At 43.9% G+C, this 13,602-nt stretch overlaps 2 protein-coding genes across 2 annotated transcripts in view; both read right to left on the bottom strand.

Annotated features, from left to right (window-relative positions):
- Window positions 1-9,093, bottom strand: part of LOC105920055 (phosphodiesterase 4D interacting protein) — an 83,970-nt gene extending 74,877 nt beyond the window's left edge. The window contains exon 1 of the mRNA XM_036131816.1: window positions 8,966-9,093. Within this exon, the coding sequence (XP_035987709.1) occupies window positions 8,966-8,985 (20 nt within the window). The 5' untranslated portion in view covers window positions 8,986-9,093. The remainder of the gene's footprint in view (window positions 1-8,965) is intronic.
- Window positions 9,094-11,522: 2,429 nt separating this feature from the next.
- On the bottom strand, window positions 11,523-12,547 carry LOC105921392 (hydroxycarboxylic acid receptor 2-like). Its single transcript, XM_012857101.3, has one exon. The coding sequence runs from the start codon at window positions 12,545-12,547 to the stop codon at window positions 11,564-11,566; it is 984 nt and encodes a 327-aa protein (XP_012712555.2). The 3' UTR covers window positions 11,523-11,563.
- Between the last annotated feature and the right edge of the window lie 1,055 nt (window positions 12,548-13,602).

Here is a 13,602-nt window from a genome sequence, read left to right as displayed (position 1 = left end):
GGTTTTCACATGTGAACAAGTTGCTGAGAGCAAAATGTCCCGCTGGATGCTTCCTGCAACCTCATGCCGACTTTTTAACAACCAAAGCAACTTTTTTTTCTTTAAATTAATTCACTGAAACCTTTTTAGCCTTAGTCCACCAAAATGTGTGACTGCAGATGAAATATAACAAAGAGGAAACATTAAACTGCGATTAAATATAGAAGAAATCATTCTGATTTGTGTTAGATTATGACATTTTAAATGACTGTAAAATTGCCATGATGTGATTGGACGAAGCAGATCACATGGGAGGCTGAAGAACTCACGACACGCTGGAACAGGAATTATAAAGATGGCTCAATAAATGCAGCTGGAACGACAGGAACAGCCATTATGGTACCAGAATTTTAAATGCAATGATCTTCCTGGTTCATACAAACTATCGAATCTTCATCTTTTTAATTTTTGAATATTTTGAATGCTATTATGAGAAAAAAACACCACTGTAAGCCTTGTTCGTTGCCTGTTTTGCCGGTTTGTCTTTTTTATGTGTACTCTTAGTCAGAGAGGCCAAAAATAAATTTCACCACGGTAAAACGCGGTAAAGAATCTTTGAATCTTCTTTTTGCTGCTTGTCTGGACTTTGATGTAATTAACCGGTTTCCCTTATATAAGACATTTTTTCACCAATCTGTATAATCTGATTGAATTTGACTTTGGAAAGAGCCTTCAGATGACATGCTTCATGAATTGGCTCTATATAAATAAAACTGAATTTAATTTAATTAAATCTTTGAATCTTTCTTTAGAAATCAGACGAGTTTCTTCAATGTAAATTTTTAAAGCTCTTTTTAAAAACAGCTTTTTATTCCCCTGCTTTAGACGCAGCCTGAGACTTCTAGTTTTTACAGTTTTAATGATTCTGTTGTGTTTACCTGTCTGTCCTCTTTGCTGTTTTCATGTTTTAAACGTTTCGTCTTTTTCATGTGCAGCACTTTGCAGCAGCTGTGGTTGTTTTAAAAAGCTTTATAAAAAAAGATTACTCTGCAGGACGTTGAACCTTTCACGCTTCTACAACCAGCCTGTTGTTCGCAGATTTTCCATCTTTGCTGCAGTTTTTTTCTCTTTAATAAGAACATTTCTCATTTCATCTGAATCCATCATCTTTAATAACTGCACAGGGATTTAAATTTTTTTGTCACACAGTTTAACTTTTTAATTTTTGTGAAAAGATAAAATAAAGTCTTCTAATCCAATTGTGCCTAAGAAATGAATACATGCAACATAGGATATGACAAAAATAGTTTTCAGTTATTGCTGCATTTTTCATGCAGGGTTAATGATACATTATATTTATTGAAATGAATAAATATTTATTGATATCAAAGCCTGTATTTATAAAGGCTCGGGACGTCCAATAGGGACAGATCTACCAATTATTACTTTTATCTGGTTGGTTATCAAACATCTTTAAAGTTCTTCACATTTTCCTCCAACTTTCTGTACAAATAATAACAGCACAAAGATAATAGGAGAATATATAGATTAGTTTTAATATATTTGTAAAGATAATAGAAATCTTCAATGATGAACAGCTTGATGTAAAAGTATAAATAAAGGCATCCCAGGATACAAAAAGATTTATATATTCCATTTTTAACCTTTTACTGGGGTCCAAGCTAGTAAGAGCAAGATTTAATGTTTTTAATTATGCTGTTGAACACTGAATAATTCATGTTCAGGTGGCTCCTCCAAACTCTGCATAAACTCAAAGCAAACAGCCGTTAGGATGTCGTTTGTGCAGCTTAATCCTCGCTGCTTCTGTAGAATCCAGCAGTGAAAGCAACGACCAGGTGCTGCTGCACTAACAGTAAATCACTGCGTGTCACCAGAGAGGACAGAGCGCTGCAGGTTCCTGCTCTGGAGGAGCAAAGCAATATCAGCAACGGCCTTTTTTAAAATCAGCCGCTCTGTAAACTGAAGGAGTTGTAGAGGAAGACATGAGGCCACCTGCCTGCTGATCCAAACCGGCTCATCACCAGGACACTGGACCCAAACGCTGCAGCACATCTGCAGCAGAGCGGCTAAAAAAAACAAGAATCAAAGTGGTGCAACGGCCTAGTCAAAGCCCAGACCTCGATGAGACGTAAAACCAGCTGAAGAGGGGACAGCTGGGACCGTTTGGGTTTCTGTCCTCACAAAGATAGAAGTGTGGAGCGGCCCAGATGTGCAACGCTGACAAAAGTCAAAAAGAAACAACAGCTTACAACCTGACCTTAATTAATCCATTGGTTTTAGAAATGCTTCATATGAAAGAATGATGTTCAATATACTAAAATAAAGTAGCTTCACTGGGGAAAAATTGATCGTTTAATAAACACAGACAGGTCTGATTTAGGTAAGACAAGTTTTATCGTCTGCAGAGAGGCAAGGCAGAATTATTTCTATAACACATTTCAGTACAAAGACAATGTAAAGTGCTTTATATGATTAAAACATAGAAAAATAAAACAGAATTAAAGCAAGTTGGAATAAAATGTAGAAACAAAAATAGAACATGGGGAAATAGAAACTAAAAGCAAATATTAACTAACTAATGAGGTCATGAAATCAAACTTTCCAGCCTGGGGAAATGATTGGCTCTGGAAACCGCCATTAACTCATTAACAGACTTCTCTGCTTCCAGAACCTTCTTTATTTTTATTTATTTTAATGGTCCTCCGCGAGGTCGAGCAACCAAATGAAAGGAATGAGAGGAATGTGAAAATTGAATGAATAATACAAATAACTTTAGGGGGGATATTTTCCCTTTTCATTTACTTTCATCTTTTTATTTAACAGCCTTCAGGGCGGCGTAGATATAAATAAACGCAGCGAGAAGCTTCAAAGCCACGGAGGAAACCATCAGAAGCAGGACGTTCTCTCCAGGATGAATTAGCTGGGAAGCACCTTTGGTTTTATTCCTACTAAAAACACGAAGCGTGGACATGAGTCTCTGGACAGGAACACCTGGTCCACATGCAGAACCCGGTGTCCACATGCAGGAACCTCCCCCCCGCTCTCCCTCCTCGCCCTGCCTCTGCTCACATGCCTGCTCCACATTCCTCACTGAGGAACGAAGGTCTGCAGCTCTGAAGAGACGAGCAGGAACGCCAGGAACGCCGCTGGGTAATCAGCCAAGACGACGAGCCGCAGGTCTCTGCAGACCAGCTTCTCTGAGGCTGAGAGAACTCAGCAGAACTCTGGAGAACCAGGAAAGGTCCGACATGTTCTGCCTGTGCTCAGACTGCGGCGGTGTCTGGATCCTCTCCTCCCAGGAGGTCCTAATCCACAAATATTCCCTGTATTTTATGATGATTTTATGTTTTATCATCTCATTGTTCCAGTTCTCCTGTAGGAATGAATTCCTGGGCGTCTTGGTCTGATCCTCGGCCTTTAGGCCCAGTAATAAACCACCTGTCTGACTTTATTCAGCGTTTCCCTCCTGTGGTGGGAAGCCTAACGTCTCCATCAGATTTATATCCTCCTCCTGTATTTGGTCAAGCAGCGGGGAGACAAAGCGATGCTCACAGCGGGACGGATTTATTATTTAGGATTTAACGTCAGCCATGATGTCCTCATCATTTTCCAGACACGCGGTGGGATGAGGTTGTTGGTTCCTGCTGAGACTGAACCAGGCTGAGGAAACATGGAGAAGACACAGGTACACCCTGTAATTATGCTGATCACACCTTCTCCATCCACTCCTCCATCTTTGTTTGTCCTCCACCCTTCATAAGGTTTGTGCTTCATCCTGGTCGCTTTCTGAACCATGCTGCCACACCAGCAGCTACAGAACATTTAGCCCGCAGAGAGATGGCGCTACTCGCACTCGTCTACCTGGAAGCCAAACGTAAACAGTAGAAGAAGAAAAAGGAGGAAGTGTGGATGCTCTCTGTTAAACATGAGGCTCACTAGAACCAAACGCTGCCTTGGTAATTCTACCAGTTTCTCCTCCGTAGTTTGACTCCATGTCACACGTACCGCCTCCATGATTCGGGACGTTCTAAAACGCTTAACGTGAAAAAGCTTAACGTGGCTTAAGGTAGGAAAACAACGAGGAATCATCACCAAATTTCGCATGGCCATATCTTGTCATGAAGACTTAAGCCTGTCAAAAAAATAAACCCAAATCCAACGATTATAAAAGATATCTCACATTAACGTTTTCTTCTTCATAGGCGCCTATGGCGTGAAAAAAGCTTAACGTGGTTTAATGTACCTAATCAATGATCACCAAATTTCTCTTTCATATTGCTCCTCATAAGCACATAAAACTGTCAAAATGTCAAACCCAAAGTCCAATTATTATGGAAGTTATCTAACATTAAGCGTTTCTGCTTCATTGTGGCCTATTGAAAGGAAACAGCTTAAAGCAATTTAATGTACCTAAACAACGCTCAGTGATCACCAAATTTCTCTCATATATTGCTCCTCATAAGCACATGAAACTATCATAAAATCGAAACCAAAGTCCAATTATTATGGACGTTATATGATGTTATTCGTTATATCACCGAACGTTGTTTAGGTACATTAAGCCACTTTAAGCTTTTTCACGTTAAGCGTTAAGTGTTTTAGAATGTCCCCCATGATTCTCTCCTCTCCTGCTTTCCTCTGAGAAGAAGAAGAAGAAGAACTCCCTTGTCTGCACATGCTCAGTGTGAGGTTGGGGGAAATGGGCTCGTAGCTCTGCTTCACCAGCAGGAGGCGCTCTCCATCTCCTCAGGAGGGCCGACTGGATGTCAGCCATGTTTGATTTTTATCCGACCGTCTGATTCCTGATGGGGAGGAGGTGGTGAGAGGCTGATGGCCCCTCCTTACCCCCTGGATGCTTCACCACGCAGGATGAAGCTGAAACTCAGTCCAGAAAATTCTGGAACGACTGAAGAATCGTCCCAAAAGGTCAAAACATCACACCGTGTTTGTCTTTGCTTTAGCAGACCAGCAGAGACCGGATGTCCTGCAGCAGCTCAGGAAGTCCCAGCATCCTCTGGAGCTGCTGGTCGTCTCCTCCACTAACATCATCTGGTCCGTCTCTGTGTGGTTCGGTCCGTCCACAAAGCCTGGCGGGTCCGAACTGAAGCGAACGATTAGCTCTGCAGAGCGGATCATCAGGACCTTCCATCCATTCATGGCCTGTACAGATCCAGGATCAGTAAAAGCTGATGTAGTCCACCAAACTCATCCTGGCCACTGCTTAGTCAAACTCTCACCTTCAGGGCGGAGCTACAATCAGCCGATGGTCCAAACGAGCCCCACAGAACCAGGTTCTACCCCAGGCTGTGACTCTGGGTCAGTCAGAGCAGTCAGCTGCTAAAACCCAAATCTACACATAATTACAGATCCGTACGCATGCAGGACAACATCCTCCTGCTCATTCTTTCTAGTATGGACTGTAGTCGCTGCTCCTCCTGCTGTTTCTGGTCTGCCTGGGTTTTTGCTCGGTACCAGAGTTGGACCCACAGTCAAACTGCATGTTTCTACCTCAGACCTGGTGAGTTCAGCTGATCCTGGCTCTGATTGAACGTTTCAGCTTCAGGTTCTTCTCAGCATGGGTTCGCTGCATGTGAGGCTGTCTGGGTGCAGACGGCAGAAAGGCTGCAGCTTTAATTGCTAAAATAACTGCAGCTCATTAGCTGAACGTTCTGTGCATCCATGCACTGACATTTCTTCTTTTTTTTGGTCATAACTCAAGCAAAATAAAACTCTTTGCAGTTAATTACTCTGCCTCTGACAACTCTTTACTCTCGTGTCTGACCAATCTGCAGCAAAGACCTTTTACAAGCGTTTAATTGTCATCCAGGAAACCTCCAGCTTCAGTAACCTTAAACCTGATGACTTCACTGTAAAAGTCTCCATCTCTAAAATGCATCTGCAGTGCGCTCCAGAATGTTTGGGCGCAGCTTAGTGTGCTTCAGTGGGAGCATGTGGCCTTTATTACCCAGCTGCATGTGTTTTCACTCACAGCCGACTCGGCAGTCTGATGCATGTATTATTAATAAGCGTCATGACGACCCCCGTCCAAGGCTCAGGTTACTAAAGAGCACTTTTTGCAAATAATCAATAACTCAGAGTGAAGTTTTGGTTCAGATTACATGAATCTAATGCCTGGTGTGTTTTTCAGACAGGAAGAACAGAAATACAGCGATATAAATAGAGTTTATATAAAATGAAGCTGCTGCAGTTAAAACTGCAGGTAATATAAGTCGGGATCTGAGAGCTTAGAGGGGCCTGCTTTGGTCTTTTTGCTTTTCTGTGTAAGAAGAACTGAGCAAGAGCTTAAAGGTTTAACATGTAGAAGGTTTTCTGCCATTTTGAGTTAAAACATTGAAAGGAAAAAATCATTTTCTGACTCAATCTGACAGAAAAGCTCCTAAAGCACCAAGCGTGCCGCCCTCAGACCCCCTGCCAGGATCTCTGAAGCCCTGAGAGCTTCCCTCCAGCTTCATCCCGGTGTCCAGCAAACGCTGATCACTTCTCTGTTACCTTTGACAGGATAGTTTCCAACGACTCATTTAGCCAAAGGGACGTCAGAAGAAAACACAACTTTAAGGTCAAAGCTACTGAAACCTTTAACCAGGCTCACTCTGCTGCTTCCACTTTGTCTCTGTCAGTAGATGAATTAGTAGATAACTTTCAGTCTAAAGTCTCAGATATCATTGACGGCATTGCTCCAGTTAAAGTAAAGTTTGTTTCTGGGAAGAAAAAATCTCCGTGGAGAAGTTCTCCAGCAGTTAGAAGTGAAAAAAGGAAGTGTGGAAAAGCTGAACGCAGGAGGAGAAAGACTGCAGGTTCACTATGACATCTATAAAGAGAGACTTTACAGAAATAAGTTACAACTGAAAAATGCAAGAGAATCTTTCTTCTCTGAGATCATCAACAAAAACATTAATAATGCTCGTGCCTTATTTGCCAGTCGACAGGTTAACAAATCCCACTGAGACAGCGTCTTTCCCACGGCCAAAACTAAATGTATTGAAAACAGATCTAAAAGGAGCAAATCATAAAAAATGAATACGACTCAACTTGAACCAAAAAATAAATAAAACAATTAAATGTGGTCTATTAAATATAGGGTCTCTCCCTCCAAAGACTTTGTTAGTTCATGAATTGATTTCTGATAATCAGATTGATTTATTTTGTGTCACAGAAACCTGGCTACAAGAGGACTACGTTAGTATAAATTCAATTCAATCCTCTATTACCATCTACCATAGAAAGTACTCCTGGGTCAATGTGAGCTTCTGTGCTTTCTGTGTCTCTGCTCTGTCTTCTCTAAGCCCCAGTGGGTGGAGGCAGATGAGCGTTCACACTGAGCCTGGTTCTGGTTCTGCTGGAGGTTCTCCTCCCTGTTAAAGGGGAGTTTTCCTCTCCACTGTCGCTTCATGCATGCTCAGTATGAGGGATTGCTGCAAAGCCATCAACAATGCAGACGACTGTCCACTGTGGCTCTACGCTCTTTCAGGAGGAGTGAATGCTGCTTGGAGAGACTTGATGCAACCTGCTGGGTTTCATCAAGTTATTATTATTATTATTATTATTATTATTATTATTACAGATGGTGTTGCTCCCACAGACCTTAATTAATCTTTGTCCATCACCACATTTTCTGCAGAGGATGTGGGTTTGACTTTAAAAAGACAAATAAACCACAGCGCTGCTAAAATGAGAATGTGGCCAAAACTGAACGATTTAGCATTTCTTTTTACAGCTGCTGACTGCTTAAATATTAGAACATATTAAAGTAAATAAACATTACAGTCATAAAAGGCTTTTTGCACAGACTGTGGCCTCCCCCACCCCTCTGGCCCCTCTTGGTGGCATGATTTCCCTTTAAAGCAAAAGTCTTGCCGTGTTTCTGTTTATTTACATACAAAGGCCCAATTTTAAGAACATTTAAACGGGTCGCACTTAATTTAGTCCAATTTCATTTCTGTCGCTCATTTAAAGCGACAAAGTGCTGCACAAAGCCGAAGATCTAGAATGACTAAATTAGCAAAAATATTGAACATTAATAAAGAAATAAATAATTGATGAAACTTCATTGTTTGGAGTCTAAAAATAAAAGTTTGCTCAACAGAAACTAATGAACAAGGAGTCCTAATCAGACCCAAAGGTGAGACTGGAAGGATGCTACTGAGCATGCTCCATGCTCCTGTTGTGCGGTTCTGTTTACATGAAGCAACCCGAGGTTCTGCTGAAAATGCCGGTTCCTCTGGGAGGAGGAACGTCATCAGGTGTCTGCTGCGAGCGAGCAGCAGGAAAATCTCGTGTTTGTGCTGAGGGTCCAATGGACGGCAGGTAAACGTGATGAAAATATCCGGTTTTATTTTTGAAAAGTCCAACTTTGATATCAAAACAGAAGCTGGAGGAGCAGAGTTACACCGACTTCCTTCTAAATATTTGATTTCAAAAATTATTGAACAAGATCAAACAGAAAGACTGTGCAGCAGTGATGCTTGGCAGGAGAAACAAAAGTTTGGTCCAAAACCAGAGAATCAGCCCAGAACCAGAACCATAAAAGCAGCTAAACTCAGAGATAATAAACTGGCTTCATCTGCGCAGAAAGCAGGAAAAGAAGCCGGCTGGAGAGGCGCTGATTACAGAAATACAGCGCGAATAAAGTGAAAAAACAGCAATAATGGAAGAAAACCAGAATAAAATGAAACAGCAAAACTGAACCTGACCAAGAAAACAAAGAAAAGCATCTAAAGCCGGACAGAAGCGGCACAGAGCGGCTCTTCAAGCTCAAACCCAGTTAAAGTGTCTTTAAATCCCACATGGACGGATGGACGGTGAGCAGGAAGCGGCCCTCTGCTGCCGCTCCACCGTCAGCACCACAAAGTGTCTGCAGGAAACAGCGCCTATTTATAGCTGCCTCACATTCCCCCCCGCTCTGACTCTATCAGCTGCTCTTCCAGCATCCCTGACACACATTCACCTCTCAGGTCCTCCCAGCATTCCTGCGTCGCAGCACCAGTCCCGTCTCCATCAGCGCGTCCTGCAGCCGTCCATCCGCCGTCCTGATGCGGCTCCGGGAGTCTGGACCCTCAGCATCACCTCCGTGTGGAGGCAGAGATGCTGCTGATGCTGCCGCTCAGAATCCAGAGCCGGTGCTCCGCTTTCAGCTCATTGGCTGCTTCACATGAGGGGGACCCCATCCTCCTCCTCCTCCCCCTGGTCTTCATCCTCCTCCTCCTCCTCCTGGTCTTCATCCTCCTCCTCCTCCTGGTGTAAAGCAGGGCAGAGTTACACGGTGGAGATGTGCAGCCTGCCTCCCAGCGGAGGCACCCTCTCATCAGAGCGCAGCCATTTGGGTTCCCTCACAAACAAAGACATCAACAAACCAAGACAACGGGCCTGGTTCTGATCTGCAGTTCTGACCCGCCCTGGTCTCCTAACAGCAGACACAGTGAGGTTTGGGAAGGATGGATTATCTGTGGACTTCTGATGGTTTTATTGGTTTTGTGGCTGATAATCGATGTTTAGGGTTAGGGTGGCAGAATGAAAGAGAACCTGGCTGCAGACCTCTGCTCTGGATCCAAACATCCAATCATGACCAACTGATACCACATCACCCCCCCCCCCCCCCAAACACCAGCTGTTAATATGGGCCCATGTTTCTGATGTTGATTCCACTTTATCAGGATGTATTTTACTGATGGTGTCGTTCAGACAGATGAAGAAGACTGGACTGAACTGCTGAGTAATTCACTCACTTCCCTTTTAGCTGCATCGCCTGAATTATGTCTCAGAACTTTTATGTCCCTCAGAACCAAAAATGCACTTTCCCTCTGACACCGACTGACCCGTCCGGTTCCTGACTTCTTAAACTCTTTTAAGAATCCCTGAAGGTAGAACTCTGGTTCTGTTTAGTTGGCGGAGGAAGAACCGATTGCCTGTGTGGTTCCTGTGTGGGCTCAGGTGTGATCTTTTTTTTTTTTTGAAGATTACACAAATGAAAAGGATGTAACAGTGATGCATGAAAAAGTCCCTGCATCAGCGGCTGTTTCCTGTGAAAACACGATATTAAAAATAACGTTCTGCTGACTGCACGGCTGCACCGGCCCTAAAATAGAACTGCACACCACACAAGACATCTTAACCTCATTCCTCTACGTTTAGTTTAAACGCAGCAGCTTGGAAAGTTTAATTCATGCAATAACAGAAAAAAAAAGATCCAGGAAAGCATGAAATTAAACAAATGTATCGATTTATTATATTATAACCGAACTCATGCAAGAAAATACAAAAGAGGATGTTTTGTAATTCTAATCAAACGTAACATCAACCACATCATGATGAACAGAACACGATATGCACAAAGGTCGGTTCTGAAGGGTTCTGATGGGTTCTGAAGGGTTCTGATGGGTTCTGATGGGTTCTGATGGGTTCCACCGAGCTGCTCAAACATTCCTTTTCCTCCTTTGGTTTATTAGAATTTTATAAACAAATATCAAGCCAGATATTTTAAAAGCTTTAACTTTTTTCTCCCCAGGTACAAAAAGTAAAACAATAATATACATATATATTAGGACATTATATAATATATCAAAGTTTAAAGTAGAACATTACAAGCATATTAGAGGGATTATAAAGGGAAAATCTAAAATGTCGAAAATATGAAAAATATGGGAGTACATTACAAATCTTTCTCAAAATCATCTTTAAAAGTTACAAAGCACAAAGATATGTTTTAAAAATCTCAATATTTCCTTTCAATATTAGTTTTTAAGCTTCACATAGCCTTTTAATTATATTCTTCATATTTATTTATTTGCTTATTTAACTTATTTTTCACTCTTAGAGATGATCAGTTGCAGTGAAAGATATACATAAGTAAGGTTAAAACAAAAAACATGATTTACATAATTTATTTCAATTTTCATGTGTTTTTTTCTCCACTTAAAGTCTTCTGGGTTTGTTTTGTTTTAGTAACTTTTATCGTTTTAAAGCCAATATTAATATTGTCACAGAAAATAAGTTTTGACTAAATTCAAATGAGTTGGATTTGTTTCAGGTTTTCCAGCATCTTCTGTTTTTTCACAGCTACAGAAAAGTCATTTTCTTAAATGATTGTAATAAATCCAAACGTGCAGCATCAAAGCAAAACATCAAAGCTGTAGCACTGAAAACGCCTCTGAGATCACACGCAGCTTTGCAGAGAGTAACTTTCTACAAGCAAACAAAATCTTTGCATTTCAATTAAAAACAGATTAAAAATCCAAATTAATCCCATGAAATCTGATTATCGTGATAAAGATTCTGATCCAGTCAAGAAGAATCTTGATTTTGATCCGTTTCAGTCAGATTCAGTCATTTATCCATAAAAAGACGGATATCTGAGTACTGGACCGGACCAGAACCGACGCTTCCTGCTGCTCTGTGAGGCGCCGGACCGGACCGGACCACCCGGACCGGACCGGACCGGCCGGACCGGACCGCCCAGACAGGACCGCCCGGACCGGATCAGACCGGATCACCCGGACTGGACCGGACCGGACCGACCGGACCGGCTCCAGATGAAGGTTTCTGGCCGTCAGAGCTGACTGAGCGACTGGGAACCCGTGTCCCCCGTCTCCCGGGTCTTCCTCTCGGCGCCGGCCGTGGTTTCCTCCGGGGACAGACGCAGAGCTTTCCTGCAGATGTTCTTGAAGACGGAGCTGGAGAAGTAGTAGACGAGCGGGTCCAGCGCGCTGTTCAGATAGGTCAGCGTGATGGAGACGTAGAAGGCGATGGCCAGGCCCTCTGAGGCAGGACACAGCGGCGCCGTGGAGACGGAGCGGGCCGCCTCTCTGGACCTGACCCAGATCACCAGCAGAGTGACGTTGCTGGGGAGGAAGCAGACGAAGAAGATGACCACCACCACCACGATGAAGTTCAGAGCCTTCCTGACCTTGGCGTTGTGAGCCAGCTGCCTCCTCCTCAGCTGCACCACCATGTGGACGGAGCAGTAGAGGATGACGAGCAGCGGCACGAAGAAGGACGTCAGGAAGACCAACTCGTGCCAGCTGAGGTCGTGCTGCGGGTCCACGTCCGTGTTGAAGCTCTCGCAGTAGGTGGTGTTGGTGTGCTGCAGGGCGAAGATGGGCGCGTCCACCAGGATGGCCAGGAGCCAGATCCCCAGCGCTGCGGCGGCAGCTCTGCCCGCGCTCACAGAGTTGATGGGGTGGTGGGGGTGCACCACGCGCATGTAGCGGTCCACGGCGATGGCAGTGAGGAAGAAGGCGCTGCCGCTGCGGTTCATGGACAGCACGAAGAGGCAGACGTTGCAGAGCGCCGGCCCAGACCTCCAGTTCAGGCCGGAGAAGTAGTAGGTGGCCCGCAGCGGCAGCGCCACGTTCAGCAGGAAGTCTGCCATGGCCAGGTTGAAGAGGAACACCGTGCTGCTCTTCCAGGGCCTCAGGTGGAAGCAGAAGATCCACAGAGCCAGCCCGTTGCCCAGGAACCCAAAAACAAACTCGGTCAGGATGAGCGGAGGCAGCACGCTGATCAGAACCGTCCCGTTCAGGTTGCAGAACATGTTGAAAGAGAACCCGCAGAACAAAGCAGAGAACGTCCCTTCAGAGAGTTCCTGGAGTCACACCTCCAGACGCACGGCTGCTCTGTGGTTTCTGTTTTCAGGAAGCTGCAGGCTTCTTCCTTTTTAGCATCGCAGAGACACGATTTACGTTTACATCATTCTCTCTACAGCTGTAGTGGTTTCAGCAGCAACGCCTTCAACTTCTGCAGTGCCACTTCAGATTTCTGTCCCATGGCGGCGCAGATGGCTCAGAGTCCTCTGAGGTCAGCGCCGGAGGAGAGGGCAGCCATCCTCACCTCGTTCACAACCTGCTGCTGAGAAAAAGCCTTTCTGGATCATCTGAACCTCCAGGTGAGAGCTTCAGCTCCAGTGGAGAAGCCTTCAGGATGTCCAACAGAGTCCAGGAAACCCGGAACCGTCTCCATCTGAGAGCAGGTCGCTACGCAATCATGTTGCACAAGTTGGACGACCTGAATGCATAACGACCGAACGCATAACGACTGAATAACGACTGAATGTGTAACGACTGAATGCATAATGACTGAATGCATAACGACTGAATAACGACTGAATGCATAACGACTGAACACATAACGACTGAATGCATAACGACTGAATGCATAACGAGGAAAGTCGTTAGCAGAGGTCTTTGCTCCTGTCCGTCTGGCAGGTTTATGAAACCATCTCTAAACGATCCCAGCCTGCAGTGTCTTCATTTCTGTTATTCCATCTCTGGTGTCTCACATTTAGCCTCCAGTAAAAAAGTGAACAGAAAATTGGACCAATTCATTCTAAACCTTTTCAGATCTGGGTTTTCTTGGTAGAATGGGTCTGTAGGAAGCGGTCCGTTAAACTCGACGTTTCATAAATGCTCATCTCTTCCTGCAACAAGCGCTAAATCCTAAAGTGACCTAAAACTGCTGTTGATCTGGTTCTGAAGTTTCTCTTCTTCTTTCTGGCTGATTGTTTTCCAGGAAAGTCTCACCAGACAACAATTTCCAGCCCGGTTTCAGTTTCATTTACTGCTGTTAGACGTTGGCCGGGACCTGAGGTCC

This window comes from Fundulus heteroclitus, unplaced genomic scaffold (genome assembly GCF_011125445.2).
Source record: "Fundulus heteroclitus isolate FHET01 unplaced genomic scaffold, MU-UCD_Fhet_4.1 scaffold_46, whole genome shotgun sequence".
In the NCBI taxonomy this organism is placed as follows: Eukaryota; Metazoa; Chordata; class Actinopteri; order Cyprinodontiformes; family Fundulidae; genus Fundulus; species Fundulus heteroclitus.
This window is presented reverse-complemented; position numbering and strand designations above follow the sequence as displayed.

Coding starts and splice junctions, on each gene's coding strand:
- LOC105921392 (XM_012857101.3), bottom strand. CDS start 12,547: ATGTTCTGCAACCTGAACGGGACGGTTCTGATCAGCGTGCTGCCTCCG.